This window comes from Garra rufa, chromosome 7, assembly GCF_049309525.1.
Source record: "Garra rufa chromosome 7, GarRuf1.0, whole genome shotgun sequence".
Classification (NCBI taxonomy): domain Eukaryota; kingdom Metazoa; phylum Chordata; class Actinopteri; order Cypriniformes; family Cyprinidae; genus Garra; species Garra rufa.
Window position 1 is genome coordinate 13414079 of NC_133367.1, and position 19381 is coordinate 13433459.

General features: G+C 36.0%; 2 protein-coding genes across 2 annotated transcripts; one reads left to right on the forward strand and one right to left on the reverse strand.

The window, feature by feature from the left end:
* Positions 1–2346, forward strand: LOC141337943 (natural killer cell receptor 2B4-like; the record flags this gene model as incomplete). Its single annotated transcript, XM_073843517.1, has 3 exons — positions 1–349; positions 1778–2080; positions 2195–2346. Coding segments are annotated over 3 exons (771 nt in total), but the record flags the coding sequence as incomplete, so codon positions are not given.
* A 5112-nt stretch (positions 2347–7458) lies between these two features.
* Positions 7459–18277, reverse strand: LOC141339051 (uncharacterized). Its single transcript, XM_073844676.1, has 10 exons — positions 18159–18277; positions 16415–16741; positions 15618–15956; positions 12647–12976; positions 12140–12457; positions 11604–11930; positions 9720–10061; positions 9428–9529; positions 9303–9328; positions 7459–8376 (listed from the first exon to the last, which is right to left on the reverse strand). Exons 1-10 carry the CDS (start codon positions 18214–18216, stop codon positions 8266–8268), a joined length of 2280 nt encoding a protein of 759 aa, XP_073700777.1. The 5' UTR covers positions 18217–18277; the 3' UTR covers positions 7459–8265.
* Positions 18278–19381: the final 1104 nt, after the last annotated feature.

A 19381-nucleotide genomic window follows, 5' to 3' on the forward strand; every position in this document is an offset into this window, starting at 1 on the left:
TCCATTCCTGTTTGTTCATCAGGTGTGTTTAGTGAGTCAGTGTCAGTAATGGAGGGAGATTCTGTAACTTTACACACCGATGTTGCTGAAATATGTGAAGATCATGACGTACTGTGGAAATTTGGAGCTGAAAAGTCTCTGATAGCTCAAATCAATAAAATCAGTAGAACAGCTGGAATCTTCTCCACATTTGATGTTCCTGATGGGAGATTCAGAGACAGATTGAAGCTGGACAGACAGACCGGATCTCTTACCATTACAAAAACCACAACTAAACATGCTGGTGTTTATGAACTACAGATAAACGGAGCAAAATCGTCAACAAAAACATTCAGTGTTTCTGTTTATGGTGAGTATGCGGAAATAATTTGTCCAAAACATTCGCATATTCTTATTCTTGTTTTATGAAAGGGGTCGTGGCATGGATTTTTTTTCTTGAGTTTTACTTATGTTATTGTGATTATTTTTATTTTTTTTTGCACAAATAAATAAATATGTGAAAAAAATGTATTACTTTCAGTCCTCAATCTCCAAAACAACCTGTTTTTAAGAGGCGTATCCTTTAAGGCTTGTCAGTAATCGGTCACTGTTATGATTGGCTAACGCCATTGCAGGAAACAGTATCCCTCGCAATGTTCCCTCGCTATTGCATATGTGTTTTGACAACATAAATCAAAATAAATTTATAATTTCCATCATTAACCCCTAAATGCATCGTCATTCACCACCCTCTTCCTCCTTCATTTTTTCAAGTTTGATATTAACTTACTTAGTATTCCTCAATCTATACATTATAAATAATATAACAAAATATAAAAGAAAATCTGTTTTCTGATTATTTTTTGTACAAAGTGTATAGGTTTGCTACAGACCCGAGGTGTGTAATAGTGTAAGTATCTTTTTTGTATGCAAAAATGTAAATATTCCTCTAAGTGATACCGTTTAATAGACAAAAAAGACATGATGTTTCACTCATCTATCAACTAGCCATCAACTATCGCAGGCATAAAACAATGGAATATCATCGACAAAAATTTAATTTGAATGGCTTTACTGCAAAACAATTGCTGTACGCAATAAAATATAAATGTCACTGTTATTTGATGGTGGCTGTGGTGAATAAGCTGCCAGCGATCAAAATATTGACGGTCAACATTGAAAACAATAGCTTTGAGAATATGGTTGAGATCGTAAATATCAGCCAGATGCTGAACGTACTGTGGAAATGTGCTTTCTTTCTTCAGTCGCAAAGACTTTTTTTTTTTTGATGAAAACATTCCACGATTTTTCTGTATATAGTGGATTTTAATAGGAGCCAACAGGTTGAAGGTCCAAATTGCAGTTGCATAGGGCTCTACATGATCCCAGCCAAGGAATAAGTTTTTTTTTTTTAACGAAACAATGTCATTATCTAAAAAAAAAAAAAAAAAAAAAAAAAATATATATATATATATATATATATATATATATGTATACAATTTATTTACTTTTTAACTTCAAATGTCTTGTCTAGCACTGGGTGAGCTCTGTGAATTCTGGTTCAAGACAGTTGGGTTCAAGTTCAAGACATCTTTCCATGTTCACTTTGTAAACACTGGGTCAGTACTTTTGTATGAGACCCTTCTTTTTCATTTACATTTTTGTTCTACAACAAATATGTTAATTCTATAGTTTGTGAAGGCAGAAACACTCACTGACCGTCCACACACTACACAAAAAGGCAGAAAATGAGTGTGTAGATTTACTTAGTTCTGTTTATTTTCTTTTTTCTTCCCAGTTCATCTGCCTGTTCCAGACATTTACCAAAAAAAATCACAAAATCTTTCATCATCATTATCATCACCGTCGTCATATTGTTTACTGCTGTGTTCAGTGGTGAATGTGATTGATGTGACTCTCTCCTGGTACAAAGGAAACAGTTTATTGTCCAGCATCACTGTGTCTGATCTCAGCATCAGTCTCTCTCTACCTCTGGAGGTGGAATATCAGGATAACAACACCTACAGCTGTGTGATCAACAATCCCTTCAGCAACCAGACCAGACATCTGGACATCAGCGAACTCTGTCAGATACATTCAGGTATTGTAGTTTTGAATATTACTAATCATTTGCTGAGCTGGTTCTACAAAAATAAACTGTCACTGAGATCTCGTAGTTGTATTTAAATTCAAAGATTAATTTTGTCTATTACAGATCAGGGCCTACCCTGGTTATACATTCTGATGATTTCTGCTGCTGTATCTCTGTTGATTGTAACTGCAGTCATGATGTGCATCTTCAGAAAATGTAGAAAAACAGGTCAGGAGATTTAAATCAGACATATTTATATTTTACCTACAGCACACACACACACACACACACACACACACACACACACACACACACACACACGTTGGGTTTACATGTTTTATGGGGACATTCCATAGGCGTAATGGTTTTCATACTGTACAAACCGTACTTTCTATCGCCCTACAGCTACCCTACACCTAAACCTAGCCCTCATAGGAGATTGTGCACACTTTTACTTCATCAAAAAAACTCATTGTGCATGATTTATAAGCCTGTTTCCTCATGGGGACCTAAGAAATGTCCCCACAAGGTCAAAATCTACTGGTATTCCTATCCTTGTGGGGACATTTGGTCCCCACAACGTGATGAATACCAGGCACACACACACACACACACACACACACACACACACACACACACCATATTAATTTTTATTAATGTGTGTGTCATTGTATGTATATATGGTATTGAATGCTTCACTGCTGTAACTCTGTGTGTTAAATGTTAAAGCCTTCCAGACACAGGAAGACAGAAGTGATTCAGCATTGTGTAAACTTACAACACGCAAAATGGTAAGATCATTTATGACTGCGTTGCAGTCAGTTAGTCTGACTAAATCTGCTGATTGAAGTTTTGTGTGAAATATGCATCTGAAAGAGGTGGTCAAACGAGGAGGTGCAGACAGCGGGTGTGTGTCTCGTAGAAGATTACATCACGGCAGTTTCCTGCAGCGTCGCTATGACAACCAGGTACTATTGGTGAGGTACAGGTACAACTTTTACACAGTGGAAAACCAAACAGAGCCGAGTCGAGCCGAGTCGAGCCGAGTGGAGCTGGTACTGTTTAGGTACTGGTACTGTTTAGTAGAAAAGCGCAATAAATGGTTCCATAAAGAAACTTTAGCATCTCAAGAATCTTTTTGTTTCGCAAAATGTTTTTGTGGGAAAAGAATGTTCTTCAGACTATAAAAAGGTAAGAAACAGATGGTGCTTTAAAGAACTTTGGACTGAATGGTTCTTTGTGGAACCAAACATGAACCTTTTAAAGCACCTTTTTATTTTTAAGAGTGAACGGGAGTTTTTTTTTTTTTGAGGACAACTTTAATAAAAGGTTTTGATCCACTTCAAATGTTGTCTATATTATATGTATATGTATAGCCCACCATAATCTGTAATCTGAGCCTGTCGAGAGTCAATGGCAGATACCTTACTAAATAGTTTCAAGGATTTTTTTTTTCCCAAAAAAAAAAAAAATAGTTTGCCAAATAACCCTATGTTTCAAAAATGTTTCATTTTATACCATCAGATTTTTATTACAAACAGCACAGTTTTGTTAACCCATGTTACCTGTGCTGCAGCAAGTGTGTTTGGTGTTGCTTTTGTGAAAGCCACCCTCAGCACAGAGACTGTCATGTTAATCCTTCAAAACTGTATCTGTTTGATCATTAAAAAAAAAAAACAGGGATAAACTTCAGGATTGCCACTTATTATCTTAAATTTAGAAGTGTTTGTCTTCTATGTTCTGTCATATTACATGGTTCCTGATTGAGTCTGTGTTTTATTGCAGAAATCAAAGGAGGAGGCTGTTTATGAAAATGTCCCCAAAAAACGCTGAAATCTGTATCTACTGAAACTTATGTTAGAGCTCATTCAGATTCCTGAACGTATCCTGTCTTCTACTCTGTTGGACATTTTGCCAATAGCACAAGCTCGTCATCACTCTCTAGTACGGTTGTGCCGATAGACGATAGTATCGACAATAGTCTGAGATATTGCCTGTTGCTGATGCCTTTGACAATAGGAAGACGATTCTTATTATTATTATTATCTGTCAAAAGGCAACTTACTTTAGCAGCTGAAAACGGCTAAGAAATTTATTCATCATACTGATAATAACGGGAGTGTTTTTAAAGTGCAACTCGCACTAGACTAGGCAAGTGATGATGCTCTTAGATAATGTAAATGTTCTCTACTTGTTATAGCCGCTTTTTAAGGAAACGTAAGCATCATATTATCCAGCATTGCACAGTCATCAAATTAAAGCCTTTGTTGGTGATTACAGCTTCTAGATGCCTCTTGAGAGACCAGTCGTCTGCATTGCTCAGGAGTGATTCTGGACCATTATTCCACACAAACGGTCTTTAAATCTTGAAGGTTCCTTGGGCGTCTTTTATGAACTTTGATCTTCAGTTCTCTCCACCTGATTTAGGTCAGGTGATTGACTGGGCCATTCAAGCAACTTGATTTTCTTTCTTTGAAACCACTTCATTGTTTCCTTGGGATCATTGTCTTACTGAAATGTCCATCCTCTTGTCATTTTCAGCTTTCTGGTAGGTATATTTAAAAGGTATATAAAACATATTTTCTAAGAAAATTACCAATCGTTTCGTCAGCTGGGATCGTTTACAGCCATTTGAAGCTGCATTGAAACTGTATTTTGGAGGTTCAAATTTTGGAGCACCATTTAAGTCTATTATATGGAGAAATTTCCAGAAATGTTTATCTCGAAAAACATAATTTCTTGACGCCTGAAGAAAAAAGACATACACATCTTGGCTGACAAGGGGGTGAGTAAATGATCTGTTAATTGTTGTTCTGAAAGTGAACTACTCCTTTAATATTCTACCGTACATTGTTAAAATATGAGTTCGTCTGTAGTATTAAGATTGATAAAAGCTGTAGAATTATTGTTATTGTTCCTTGTTAGTGTGTAAATTTCTTTAAAAAAAAGTTGATTTTGTTAACAATAATGAACTATGAACTAACTGTAATGATCAATATATAATTAATATTAATATATTTATTAATTTACAAAATGGCCATTTTAAAAACTATTGGTCGATTAATCGGTATCGGCCAGTGTGGTCCAGCCTAGCTATCGGTATCAGTAAAATCGAATATCGGTTGACCTCTTCAAATCTGCATATCAAAATGATTTCTGGAGGATCATGTGACACTAAGGGCTGGAGTAATGGCTGATAGTTTTGCATGACTGGAATAAATTATATTTTTAAACATATTTAAAAGAAAACTATTATTCTAAACTGTAATAATATTTATTTCACAATATCACAGTTTTTTCCCTGTACTTCTAATCAAGTAAATGCAGCCTTGATAAGAATGAGATAATTCTATAAAAAAAAAACAAAAAAAACATGGAGACTGATTTTTGCCCTCCATATATGCAAAATGACAGATTTTTCTTTTATGCCAAGTAAAGTAAAGATCATGTTCCATGAAGGTCGTTTGTACATTTCCTACCGTAAATATATTAAAACTTTTTTTTATTAATAATATGCATTGCTAAGACGTTTATAGACTTTAAAGGCAACTTTCTCAGTATTTAGAATTTTTTTTGCACCATCAGATTCCAGATTTTCAAAGAGTTGAAAATCTTAACCAAATATGATCATATCCTAACAGTCCTGTGTAAATGTATAAACCTCAATTAAAAAAAAAAAAAAAAATCTTTATGACTGGTTTTGTGGTCCAGGGTCACATATTTAAATCTAACAGATGTGAACAATTGAATAAAAAAAAAAAAAAAGAAACCATTTACAATGTTACAAAAAACAACACTACTACAGTAAATAAAAAATGTGAAAATTATACATTTTCATCGACATTTGTATTTAGCCGCCTAAATGTAGGCTACTATATGTGAAATGTTTGTTTATGCCCCTGAAATACATTTTAAAATATATTTAGCTCTATAAAGATGAAATTACATTTATTTTGACTTGTTTCTAACATATTTAGCAAATACTTAAATTATATTTTGGCCAGAAAAAAAAAAAAATAGCTGTTTCTGTCTAATTCATTGTCCAGTCAAGTGCTATTATGACCTGGATATATTTCATAGAATTATATTTAGATGTGTTTCTTGTGATGTCTAGTGTTGGACATTGTTAATACACAATTTAAATAAACTACTGAGAGTGAGAAGTGTGCTTTAAGAACATTTGTTTTGTAAAGCCTTTTTTTTTTTTTTTTTTGGATATTACTATTTTTTTTTCGAAAACTGTCAAAGTATTCATTAATCTATCATTGACATTTCTTTCAATGCTATAGTGTTTCAATATAAACACTTACAGTATGCATTAATAAAAAAGAGATGTCTTAAAGTTAAGTTGGATTAGATTACTTTTTGTAATATGTGTCACACTGCAATACGAAATAATGTCGAAGTTGATCTTTCATTATGTAACTGTTCTGTTTCACAAATGCAAAAATAAAACAGGGAGAGAGGGTGCGAACCTTTTCGAAGCTTTTACATTAATTGAACCAGTTGCTTCACAAAATGACTCACTGTTTCGAAGCGCTCAAAACACCACACACTTGTGACGCCTGCTGGTCAAAAGTGTGTAAATGCGACAAGAACTCAGACTACAAGATTATTATTTTGTTAATAAATTCCAATCATTCGTAAATAGGGCACATACGCTCATTCGATTAGCATAATTCCAGCATATGAATAACAGCTACGCAAAATGCGAGTCCATGAATGCAGTGAACTGGACGATTTTATCAGGTTTGGCTCTAGTATATTGCAGAAATGCAAAAGAAAAAAAAAATAATAAATAAATATATAAATATATATATATATATATATATATATATATATATATATATATATATATATATATATAATTAGGCCATATGCCTAACAACAAACAACGTGCGTCCACCAAACAGATTTTAGCCAACTGAAAAATGTCAGGTGCTCTTCTTAAAAAAACAACCAGCTGGTGGCGTTTGAAAATGCTTTGGTGGCACAGCGTTCTCCAGCTGAGAAGCTTAGGTTGCTATGACTTATAATGTCCACGCGGCGGCAACGTCCCAATGGTTCCCACTTGGTTATTTTTTGGGAACCAAATGAGAAGGTTCTAGAAACGTCCTCTGTAGGTTCTCTTTTTAATAACCTATAAAGAACGTTCTCTGCAGGTTAATTTTGTAACCTAAAAAAAGAATCTTCCAAGAACGTTCCCTGCAGGTTATTTTAGGTTTAATTTTATAACCTAAAAATAAACCTTCCCAGAACATATAAAAGGTACATTTTGTTATACTTGAGTGATGTTTGGGCAACCTTAATGGCACTTTTTATATGAACATACAAATAGCTTACAAGTTACTTTTCTTGCAAGGCACACAGGGCCTTCTGCTGCAGGAAATAGTTTAGTGAGTGGTTTGGCATATTACAGTACTTTATACTTAAGTATGACACTGAAACAGCATTTCACCCACTTTAACACTTTTTAAAAGTAAAAAGAAAAACAATTTACAAAGGAAGTACAATTTTACCAATTAAAACATTCAGGGTTAAGTATCGATCTGAACATTATTACAGTACATTGTTATATCAGTAAAATGACTTTGGTGAATAATACATTCATTTGCATGAAACCAGTAAAGGCTCATGCAACTTCAAGTAACAGATATAGGAGATAATATATATATATATATATATATATCAAAAAAACAAGAACATTTGGCATTCTGTTCAAGTCCTGTCATTATTGCAGTTCCCGTCACAACAGGTTCAGTTCCTGAGATTGAGTGTTTTGATCAAAGACACTATGGTGATATTTCATGCATCAAACCTTTCAGGATTTTTACAAATTTACCCACAAATCTATGACCCCACAAACAAGCAAACATGTACAAAGTGCTTCATCAACTAAAAGGATCCCAACTAAAATGCCGGTTTAGAGTAACATGAAGGTTAGGAATAACATCATACTGGTGTTTTCATGAGGGTTGTTCATAGTGTTGTCAAGATACTAATAAATTAATAATAATTAACTAATAAACTAATAATAAAACTTGAATAATACAGTAACATTACCAATAACGTAGTACAGACTGCTTACTGATACTCATCAGTGTATTTGCACTTGCATCATGCATTATAACAGTATGTCACATGCATTTCCTATCTCCTCTTCAATGAAAGTATCGAAATAAAAAATATAAGTTTTATGTCGTCTCACTGGTAGTCTCAGATTCAGTCTGATTAGGGGACGTTGCTAGAGTGTTTGTTGCTAGAGGATCAGTCTGGTTTGAGGATGAGTCTTCAACACCATTCGTCTAGGAAAACAGAAGGAAATAAAATATAGATAAAAGAAATTAATATTAAGCCAATGTATTAAACATTTTAATGGTTTAAGTAGAAACAAGGTTGTTATAGTTTTGCTTTTTTAAGTTTATAGTTTTGTTATTTTAATATAGTTTTCAAATTTTCCGTAAAATGTAGTTTCGTTTTTAGTAGTTCATTAACAATTTTGTTAGTTTTAGTTTCGTTTTTATTTTGTGAACACATTTCTGTTTTGTTTTTATATAGTTTAATTTTAGTTTTCTTAGAGATCAAGTGGAGATCACGATTTCCTCGCTATTCTAAAATAATGAGACAAAATATGAATTGCTGCAATCTATTTAAAAGCGTTTAATTCATTTGAACGAATTGTTAAACACTTAATACATAATATAGGCCTATGTATTTAAAATATAATATTGTTTTTGAATGAATCTCTATTCAATGACTATTCAAATATTTTTTTAACAATTACTTGTTACTCGCCATGGGGTGAAAAGGTAATGATTATGAAAATGATGATTATTATTTTTTTGATAATTATTACTTTATTTCAGTTAGTTTTTCAATAAAAGATGTTAAAAAAAGTTTTTGTTATAGTTTTTCATTTTGACGTTTTTAATTTTATTTAAGTTTACGAAAATGTTTTCTGATCAAGCTTAAAAATTCAGTTTTAGTTTTCTTTTATGAAAATAACCTTGGTGGGAAACATTTATTGCACACACTGGCCATCGTAACAGCGTAATTATAAATAAATATAATGCTGACAATGTAACAATGTCTTCTTTACATTATAAAGTATAACAGCATAAGAGCAGTGCTGTCTTGAAGAGTCAGCCATTACTGGTGTTTCTACAACATTATTGGTGTTTCTAAGCAATGTTTATTTATTAACTCAGATTTAGTTCACATTTTAACTCACCTGGTTATTGCGCTGCGTCCTTATGTCTGTTAGAACAATGATAACAAAAGTTCACATTTTGTAAAGATTATTTCCAAACAACAAATCTCGAATTTCTATCTTGTTAAATTAGATGCCACACTCACATTTCCTTATTGAATGGTGCTTGCAAGAGTAAATTAAACCAGCAGATGCAACCAAGGACATCAGAACAGCAGGAACAGCAGCATATATTTCTGTTAGGTTAGCTGAAAACAGAATCATAATTGAGCAACTGATAATCTGATGATAATGTAAAATACTGTAACCCAGTTACTTATTATTTTTGAGCTCAATTTAAATTCCTTTACAGAGTCAAATATGATTTGAGTTGATTTAAACATTTCAAACTGTAAAACTGCTCAAGGGAAAATGCACTGAATGACTAGTGATACACACCAGTGACAGTAACACTGAAGCTTTTTTCACTGGTGATGCGGATTGAGCTGTTGCTGATGAGCTGTAGTTTATAAACTCCAGAGTCTGTGATTCTGGTGTTTTTGATGGTCAGAGATCCAGTCTGATGATCCACTTCCAGTCTGAATCTCCCATCAGCATATTCACACCGATCATCGGTACAGATGTTCCTCGGCTCTCCATTGATTTCAGCAATGGGAGTTTCATTAAAATGCCACATTAAATTATTTAGTTTGTTTATTTCTACACAAGTGTCTAAAGTGACAGTTTCTCCCTCCTTCACTGACGTTCTCTTCATTTGATCTCGTTCAGCAGCAGAAACACCTGAAACACAAACCAACAGCTGCTGGAGGATAATTTGCTGAAAACAACTATGCAACATGAGAGAACTGTGGATATGAAAATTATTTTCATGCTCTCTCTCAATTTTCAGTGTGAAAAAAATAAAATCATGCTTATTTGCAAGTTCTCTTACTTAGAAATCATGGAGGGGTTTACAATTTTCAGCATAAATTCAACAATTTATTTGTGACTTACTGTCAAAAAAAGTACGTTAATATTTAGTACAGAAGCGTTTGTTAACAATTACAGAGGTCAAATGGTTCCTAGTTCTTCACCAGGTTTGCACACACTGCAGGAGGGATTTTGGCTTACTCCTCCATACAGATCTTCTCTAGATCTGTCAGGTTTCGGGGCTGTCACTGAGCAACACAGAGTTTCAGCTCCCTCCAAGGATTTTCTATTGGATTTAGGTCTGGAGACTGGCTAGGCCACTCCTGAACCTTGATATGCTTTTTACGGAGCCGCTCCTTGGTTTTCCTGGCTGTGTGCTTTGGGTCATTGTCATGTTGGAAGACCCAGCCAGGACCCATCTTTAATGCTCTGACTGAGGGAAGTAGGTTTTTGCCCAATATGTCACAATACATGGCCCCGTTCATCCTCTCCTTAATACAGTGCAGTCGTCCTGTCCCCTGTGCAGAAAAACACCCCCAGAGCGTGATGCTTCCAGCCCCATGCTTCACTGTAGGTATGGTATTATTGGGATGATACTCATCATTCTTCTTCCACCAAATCTGAGGTTCGGAGGTTCAAACAAAAACAAAAATTTCTACTTTGGTCTCATCTGACCACAGGACTTTCTCCCATGACTCCTCTGGATCATCCAGATGGTCCCTGGCAAACTTCAGACAGGCCTGGACATGGGCTGACTTAAGCAGGGGAAACTTCTGTGCGATGCAAGATTTTAAACCATGATGTCTTAGTGTATTACTGATAGTAGCCTTGGAAACGATGGTCCCAGCTTTCTTCACGGCATTGACCAGCTCCTCCCGTGTAGTTCTGGGCTGATTCTTCACCATTCTTAGCATCATTCATAGCCCACGAGGAGAGATCTTCTGTGGGGCCTTAGTCCGAGGGACATTGACAGCCTCTTCCATTTTCTGACAATTGCTTCAACAGTTGTTGTTGTTTTTTTTTTTTTTCCACCAAGCTGCTTAGCAATTGCCCCATAGCCCTTTCCAGCTTTGTGAAGGTCTAAAATGTTGTCTCTTGTGTTTTTTGACAGCTCTTTGGTTTTGCCCATATTCCTTAGACTTTTGCTGATTGTGGGGTGCACAGGTGTCTTTATGACAGCTAACGACCTCAAACAGACGCTACTAATTTAGAATCACGAGTAGAGTGTAGCTGGACTATTTAAAAGCAAAATAACAGGTCTTTGAGGGTCAGACTAAAATGTGATAAATAAATAAAATGAAGGTGTATTAATACTTCCACAAGACACTGTAAAAGAGCACTTCTGAATGACACTGCAAAAGTATCACAGTAATGATGTGAATTAATACTTGCTTATGAAACATAATGACTCACCAGTGACAGTAATTCTGACATTCCTTCGGATGCTGCTGCTATTGCTGTTGATCTGTTGTTCAAAAACTCCAGAGTCTGTGATACTAATATATGTGATAGTCAGAGATCCAGTCTGATTGTCCAGTTTCAGTCTCCGTCTGAATCTCTCATTGTCTTCATTACACTGAACATCTGTACAGGTAAAACTGAGATCTCCAGTGATTTCAGCGATGATAACGTCATTAAAACGCCATATAATCTCTTTTTGTTGGTTTGTGTTAACATCAGTGTGTAGAGTGACAGAATCTCCCTCCTTCACTGATACTTTGTCTGAACCAACAAAATGACCTGAAGAAGAAATCAACAAGTGAAGTGGTTAAGAATGAAATATTCAAATCTGTCTCAAAAGCATTTTGGAGACCATTTACATCTGGTCTTTTCACAATCGAATAACTATCCAATCAGAGGAAATCCATGGATTGACCGGGTGTAAACACGCCCACTGATCATAATACAACCCATGCATATACTAAGGATCATCCTGAAATTATACTCACTAGTGACAAAAACACGGAAGACCGTAATGATGCTGCTGCCACTGATCTTTAGTTTATAAACTCCAGCATCTTCAGTTCTGATATTCACAATTGTCAGCGCTCCAAACTCATCCACCTTCAGTCTGTCTCTGAATCTCTCCTTACACTGGACATTAGTACAGATCTCAATGAAATCTCCAGTGATTTCAGCAATGAGGGTGTCAATAAAATACCATTCAATCTTTTCCTTTTGGTTTGTTTTAACACCAGTGTATAGAGTGACTGAATCTTCTTCCTTCATTGACACTGGTACTCCACCTGCACCAAAACCAGACACAACTGAAGAAGATGTGAACAGTTAATTAAGCCAAACAATCATGAAAGTGCTGTGAAAATATTTTTCAGATAATAGAGATTGTGAGTAGTCAAATATGTCTGGATTCATAACACATGCAAACAAATAGAAGAACATTGATTCAAACATATACACTTATCAGACATTTACACAATATACATCATAACACTCACCAGTTACAATGACACTGAAGCTCCTTTCGATGCTGAATCTGCTGCTGTTGATCTGTAGTTTAAAGAGCCCAGAGTCTGTGGTTCTGGTGTTTGTGATGGTCAGAGATCTAGTATGATGTTTTACCTTCAGTCTGTGTTTGAATCTCTTTTTACACTTTTTATCTGTACAGATCTTACGGAGATCTCCTTTGATTTCAGCAATAAGAGTGTCATTAAAATACCATGTAATCAAATCATGTGGGGGTTTTACAACACCACAGTCTAAAGTAACAGATTGTCCCTCCTTTACTGATTTTTTCTTCATTTCATCTTGTTTATTTGCAAGAACATCTGAAACATAAAGCAACAGCTTATTGAAGACAAGAGTTACAAACTGTGTTTTGTACTGACAACAGTACAAGATTAGAAACTATCAACTCCATTCCAGCTGAACAAAACTGTTAAAACTAACAGCTCACAGAGTTCTAGAACAAAATGCTTAATACACACAAATGCTACAGTCCTGTTATAGCCTCCAAATTGCAACTAGCTTTTACCAGACTTGACCGATGAAAGGTATCTTTGTTTTGTTTTGTTTTTATGGGTGTTGCTTCCGGTCTTTTCCACATCCAGCTAGTTTTAGCTTTACAAAACAGCTTGTCTTGCTGCTTAATATTGCAAATTAATGTGTCTTACCATACTATTTTAATGTATTATCTAAATTATGAACATGTTGGTTTGTATTGCAAACAGTTTTGTTGTTTACTGCATGTTGTTATTTTTCCTCGTTATTTCTCTATAGCGGATAATGAACCAGAAGTCTCACCCATAGGCTTACTTCTGGGTTAAGGAAAAAGCAGTGTGTCTTTCCCTTTACTCAAAAAACATATAAAAAGCACATAATTTTAAAATGTGGAAACTAAATGCACTGACCAATTTCAGTTAATTCAGCACAAATGCATAGTCCCAACACAAATGGCATTCAGCAATTGTGTTGCTTTAACTCATTTTAAGTAACTAAATTTAACAAGCAGCAAAAAATTCTTGCAGTATACATATACTAAATAGAGTCCAAAGAAATACAATACTAGGTACTCTGATCAGGCTTGATGCTGAGAAAACCATTCATAGGATTGAAAGATTGGATGTTGACAATAAATCATTCCAATCAAGTGTGTAGTTCAAACCAATGTGTAATGCTCGAAATTAGGGATGTTAACCGATGACCGTTTGACCGGTGGTTGACCGTATCAACGTTAACCGGTCAAAGTTGTCGGTAGTGGGTTAAAAAAAAAAGTGTCGGTGCGTCTTTTACGCATTCTGAAGGTGTCTGTTTTATCCATTGGTTTTATCATGTTGCAGTCTATTAGGCAACATTCTGCATAAGATGGGCTTAGATTTGGAAATACATTACATCTACATTTCAGTGGTAACCGATAAGGTGATGATGACCATCATCTTTCTTTATTATGGTTAGCACTACCTCAACTAAAGCGGCGTCTCTTCGGAGCTGTCATTTTCTCAAATGAGCCGTGGCAATGTTTCAAATGAGCTTCTAACCAAAACAAACGTCTTTATTTTCAAAGCGATCACCTTGTACCCAAACCATTTGAAACTAAGGAGCCATTTGTCCTACGATTACATACAACAAGCTCTTCGGCGCCGCGTTTGCGGGACTTAGGGCTGAACGATATGGACGAAATTTCATATCTTGATTTTCATGCCAGATATCTCGATATCGATACGATACTATATGATATATGATATATGTTCGACGCATTATCAGTTGTCACGCAAACTTGTTGGTCCTCCTTCAAGTTCCAGTCTGCTAACGCACCTCTCATCTCCTCCGCTATATTATCCCCGGTATGCTCCGCGGGGAAGAATGATGTCTGCATACAGCGGGTCTAATTGAGTTCGAAGTTTGTTGTGATAAAAAGGACTGTTAAACTTATGTATGGTTCAGTTGTCCGGCTCGTCCACAGGTCCGTGGTTGTGGCGAAATGATCGATTTCACGGAGCTCGGATTCAACACTCATTTTACACTCATAAAGTTTCGGAATGGCCACTTGATTAAAATGTGTTCGAGGTGGTATTTTATAACGCTTGTCCAGCGTCCGAACCATTTTTTTAAAGCCTTCTTTTGAGACTGTGTACACAGGTACCATGTCTTTTGCAATGTGGTATGTTATAGCGTCTGTAATTTCTTTGTGTCTGGTGGACGTCGACTCATACTTCGTAACGTTACTGAACGCGTCAGCAATCAAACTTTGCTTTGGCTTATTTTGGGATGACTGAGAAGTCCCCGGTGTTTCTCTCATTGTCATGCATTCTCCGCTGTCTCTGTAGTGTGTGCGCGCTGTCTTTAGCGGTGCATTCAAGGGCACTCGTAAAACTGATGTTCGTTGTGTGACTGCCAGAGTTGTATGCAGGGCGGGGCGAGCGCGGAGAGGGGAAATCTATATCGTCTATATCGTTGCTTTTTTCGATAGTAATATCTTGAAAGTTCATATCTAGATATAGATACGATAACGATATATCGTTCAGCCCTAGCGGGACTCATGTTTCGCGCTGTAGTGGATTTTAAAAAAGTGACGTGAGTGGCAGTGTGTGTGTGTGTGTGTGTGTGTGTGTGTGTGTGTGTGCGGGAGGCAGAGCGGCAGAGAGATGCGACAGAGTTGCGAAATTGCAGGCGCGGCTCGAAATGGCTGTTATTTCAAATAGCGTACCATATTTTAAACTAATCGGTTAACCGGTTTCAACCGGCTAATGAGGCTCGGTGGTCGGTCAAGAAATTTTTTAGTTTTCGCCATCCCTACTCGAAATTCCAATTTAACAGCAAATGTGCTTTTGAAGAAATTATCTATATAATGTATGAGAATTGCTGGAAAAGAGAAGAAAAAACAACCTCTGAATGACACAGCAAAAATTATGACTAAACACATTAATGATGTTAAATATACAAGGCTTACTTTCAAACACAACAACTCACCATAAACAGCAACAATGAAGATCTTAGTTCTGCTGCTGCTGCTGTGGTGGGGGACATTGTTGATCAGTAGATCATAGAGTCCAGAGTCTGTGGTTCTGACGTCTCTGATTGTCAGATATCCAGTCTGATGATCCAGCTTCAGTCTGCCTCTGAATTTCTCATCACCTTCACACTGAACATCTGTACAGCTATAACGAAGATCTCCAAAGATTCCAGCAATGGCAGTGTTATTAAAATACCACTTAATTACTTCACTTTGTTTCATTTGATCACCAGTGTGTAGAGTGACTGAATCTCCCTCCATCACTGACACTCCATCTGTATCAAAACTAAATAAACCTGAGGAAGAAATGAACAGTTAACTGTAAATCAAACAATATTATAGGAAAGTGTTGTGAAAATATTTTTCTACAAATAGTGGGTAGAAAAATATGTCTGGATTCATAATGTTATCCATACAAACAAACAGCAGAAGAACATGATTGGTTCACATTCACACAACAGGCAAACATGAGTCTCATGAATGAGTGATTAAATGTGATTTAACATCATATTAGAAATGAATATTATATGGATAAATATTACCCATAATAAAATTTGAATAAATTTTATTGTTCCACACCATTAAAGGGATTCAAATTCTTAACTGCAAACCAAACTTAAATGTCTAGGAGTGAAAAGAACCTAAATCTTTTTATGAGGCTGGTATGAGACAGAACATGGAGATAGACTTCCTCTAAATACATTAATATTGTGATTTAAATGTATATGACTAGCTTATAAACATAATGACTCACCACGAACAACAACAGAGTTGAGCAATACATTGATGACGTTTCTAAAGTGGATAGATATCCAGTAATCTCCAGAGTCTGTGATTGAGGCATTTGTAATGGTCAGCGATCCGTTTTGATCCACTTTCAGTCTGTCTCTCAGTCCCTTATTACGGTCTTTACACTGAACATCTGAACAGATATCACTGAAAGTTCCATTGTGTCTAGCTATAAGACTGTGATGAATTTCCCAGGAAACCCAATTTTCTTGGATTATTGTCAAATCAAATTTTAGAGTGACTGAATCTCCCTCCATCACAAACACTGTGTTTGTGTCAACATCAGACACAACTGGAAAAAAAAAAAGAACAGTCAATCATAAGCCGAACAAAACAGCACAACAAGTGATGTGAAAACGTTAGGGTTGCCACCCGTCCCTTAAAATACGGAATCGTCCCGTATTTCAGAATGAAATTGCGCGTCCCGTTATGAAACAATACGGGACGGTGTCACGTTTGAGTAAGGGAGGTCTGGGTCCAGATGCAGGTAAGTATTTTTAATGAAGATAACAAAGTAAGTAAACAAACAAACAAAAAGCCAACACGGCAGAACATAACATAAACTCAAATACTAAATAAACAAACCAAGGCCAGGATAACCAGAACACAGAACACACGAGACAGAAGACAATGCAGCCCTGAAAACAGAATGAAGAATGAGTGTTCTTATACGGAGTCCAGATAGTGAGCAGCTGTGAGTGAATCAGTGCAAATGACAAAACAGACGTGAACAATAAGGGGAGTGTAGCGCAATGGAACAGCGACCTCGAGTGGCTGAGTGGCTGTGACCTGCGGGAGAACCCACAGCCCCGATCATGACAGACGGGTTTTGTCCCGTATTTTTAATCTTTTTTTTTTAAAGCAGCGTCTCATGCAAATCATCCCAGACGCATTTTATAGAGATGCCTCCTTTCCTGCTTTTTATTGGTTCTTGATGTCATCGTTAGTTTGGTTGGTCTTTTTAACTGTCCAGTGAGGAGGGCGGGTCTTTTAAGCAGAGTCTGCCAAGTCTACCGTGTTTACCGCAACAATTACAGTCTGTCTACACTGGACGCGACAAAGTGACCGTTGCAAATCATTTAAACTCTGTGTGTGAGCACGTCATAAATAGAACGCGACCACAGATTACTGTCGGGGATTTGCCGTGTCGCGCCGCGCAGCCCCGCATCCAGTGTTGACAACATAATAGGTTCTATTGTATTTTGTCGGTGTAGACGCGGTGTAAAAATGGCTGATGCTTCTCCAGGACAGGTAACCCCCCCGCGTCTTAACGTTTTCAGAGCTTAAACGCAAGAAAGAATCCTTTGCAGTTTTGTGCACAAAACCTAAAACAAACCACTCAGAGACCAAGTCTCAACCTTAAAAGTCAATAGTGATATTCAGCAACATGAGCAACAAATATGTGATGTCAGCATGTTTATATTATTAGTTGCAATATTATTACTAGTAATGGTAATAATAGTAAATTATTACTACCTCCTACCCCCCCACCCCCACCCCCGCAACTTGCGTCCCGTATTTTATTAAGTGGTAACCCTAGAAAACGTGTGAGTAAATATGCAATACATACATAATACAGTCATAACACGTGCAAGCAAACAGCAGTATAGTATAACTGATTTAACTCATCAGACAAACATACGAGTCTCTTGGAAGATCTTTTGCAACTTTATCATACACCAAAGAAACCTGGCATCACTGTAACTTACCACACACGAGTAAATACATAAGCAATGAGAGCAATTTTGAGACAAACTTAATTTTCATATTTTTTTTTTTTTTTTTTTTGCCTACAAATGAACACAGATCCTCTTCTTCCTCGCTTTCACTTCCCTGCTGAAAAAACCCGTAACGTAAAATTAGGGATACTGCTTACGCACTGACGCGATGACGTAACCACGTTTCTTTCCGTAATTTAATATAACTGCAAGAAAACAAAAGTCTTTTTAGGCTGTTTGTATGCTGTATAGCCTAAATGTTAATGTATGGTGTTAGTATATTACATTGCTCATTCGTAACTTGCAGTGTAAAAGAAATCTAACGATTTTGAAGGCTGCTGTTGAGCAAAATGCATTTAATATAACGCTTTAGCAACTGTTTTGTAAAAGCTGTTACACGAGTTGGTCTGAGTTTTCGCTGCATTTACATTGTTTTGACCAGTAGGCGTCTCCAGCGTGTGGCCTGGAAAGAGTGAATCTTTTTGCGAAGCGCTGGTTCAAATGATCCGAAAAGCTTCATTTCTCCCATACTGAATGCATAAAACAAAAGTCTTCTAGGGTTTCTGTTTTAACATGTTATTTTATAGTGTTGACATATTACATTGCTTATTTGCATATTTTAAAGCAATGTAATATTTCAAAACTATAGTTTTTTTTTTCTTTCTCATTTTTCTAAGATGAATGCTGCTGTTGAGCAGAGCCGTTTTGAACGATGTAGTTCGGCTATTAAAGACGTTTGTCTTGTTTGGGAAACCAAATTTATGGTACAACTTCGTGTTCTAGTTTCAGTTTTTATTAATTAGTGAGTTTCGTTGCATATAAAGAAAATTACAATAGTTTTAACTATTTATTTTATTTCCGCTTCGCATTTGTCTAGATGGCGAATGTTAACATAATAATCTTTATACCATAATAATAAAATAATAAAAACCTCTAAGAGTGAGCATACAATTGAAAGTAAATTAAAATATCAATTAGATACACCATATCAAATTGGCTACTAAGGCACACAGACAACACAAATTAACAAACTGGACTTTATCATAGATTGTAACATTCTCCAATATTTTAACGCTAGGCTATTCATTTTCTATAGCCTATGGTAATTTAAAGGGATAGTTCGCCCAAAAATGAAATGTCATTAATTACTCACCCTCATGTCGTTCCAAACCCATAAGGCCTTATTCATTAAGTTATTTAGATTAAATCCGAGA

Excerpts from the sequence above, each read along its gene's own strand:
- LOC141339051 (XM_073844676.1), bottom strand. The coding sequence starts at position 18,216 with ATGAAAATTAAGTTTGTCTCAAAATTGCTCTCATTGCTTATGTATTTA. Across the intron at positions 16,742-18,158 it reads TATGTATTTACTCGTGTGTG|TTGTGTCTGATGTTGACACA; the intron begins GTAAGTTACAGT and ends TTTTTTTTCCAG. Across the intron at positions 8,377-9,302 it reads GGACGCAGCGCAATAACCAG|ACGAATGGTGTTGAAGACTC; the intron begins GTGAGTTAAAAT and ends CTGTTTTCCTAG.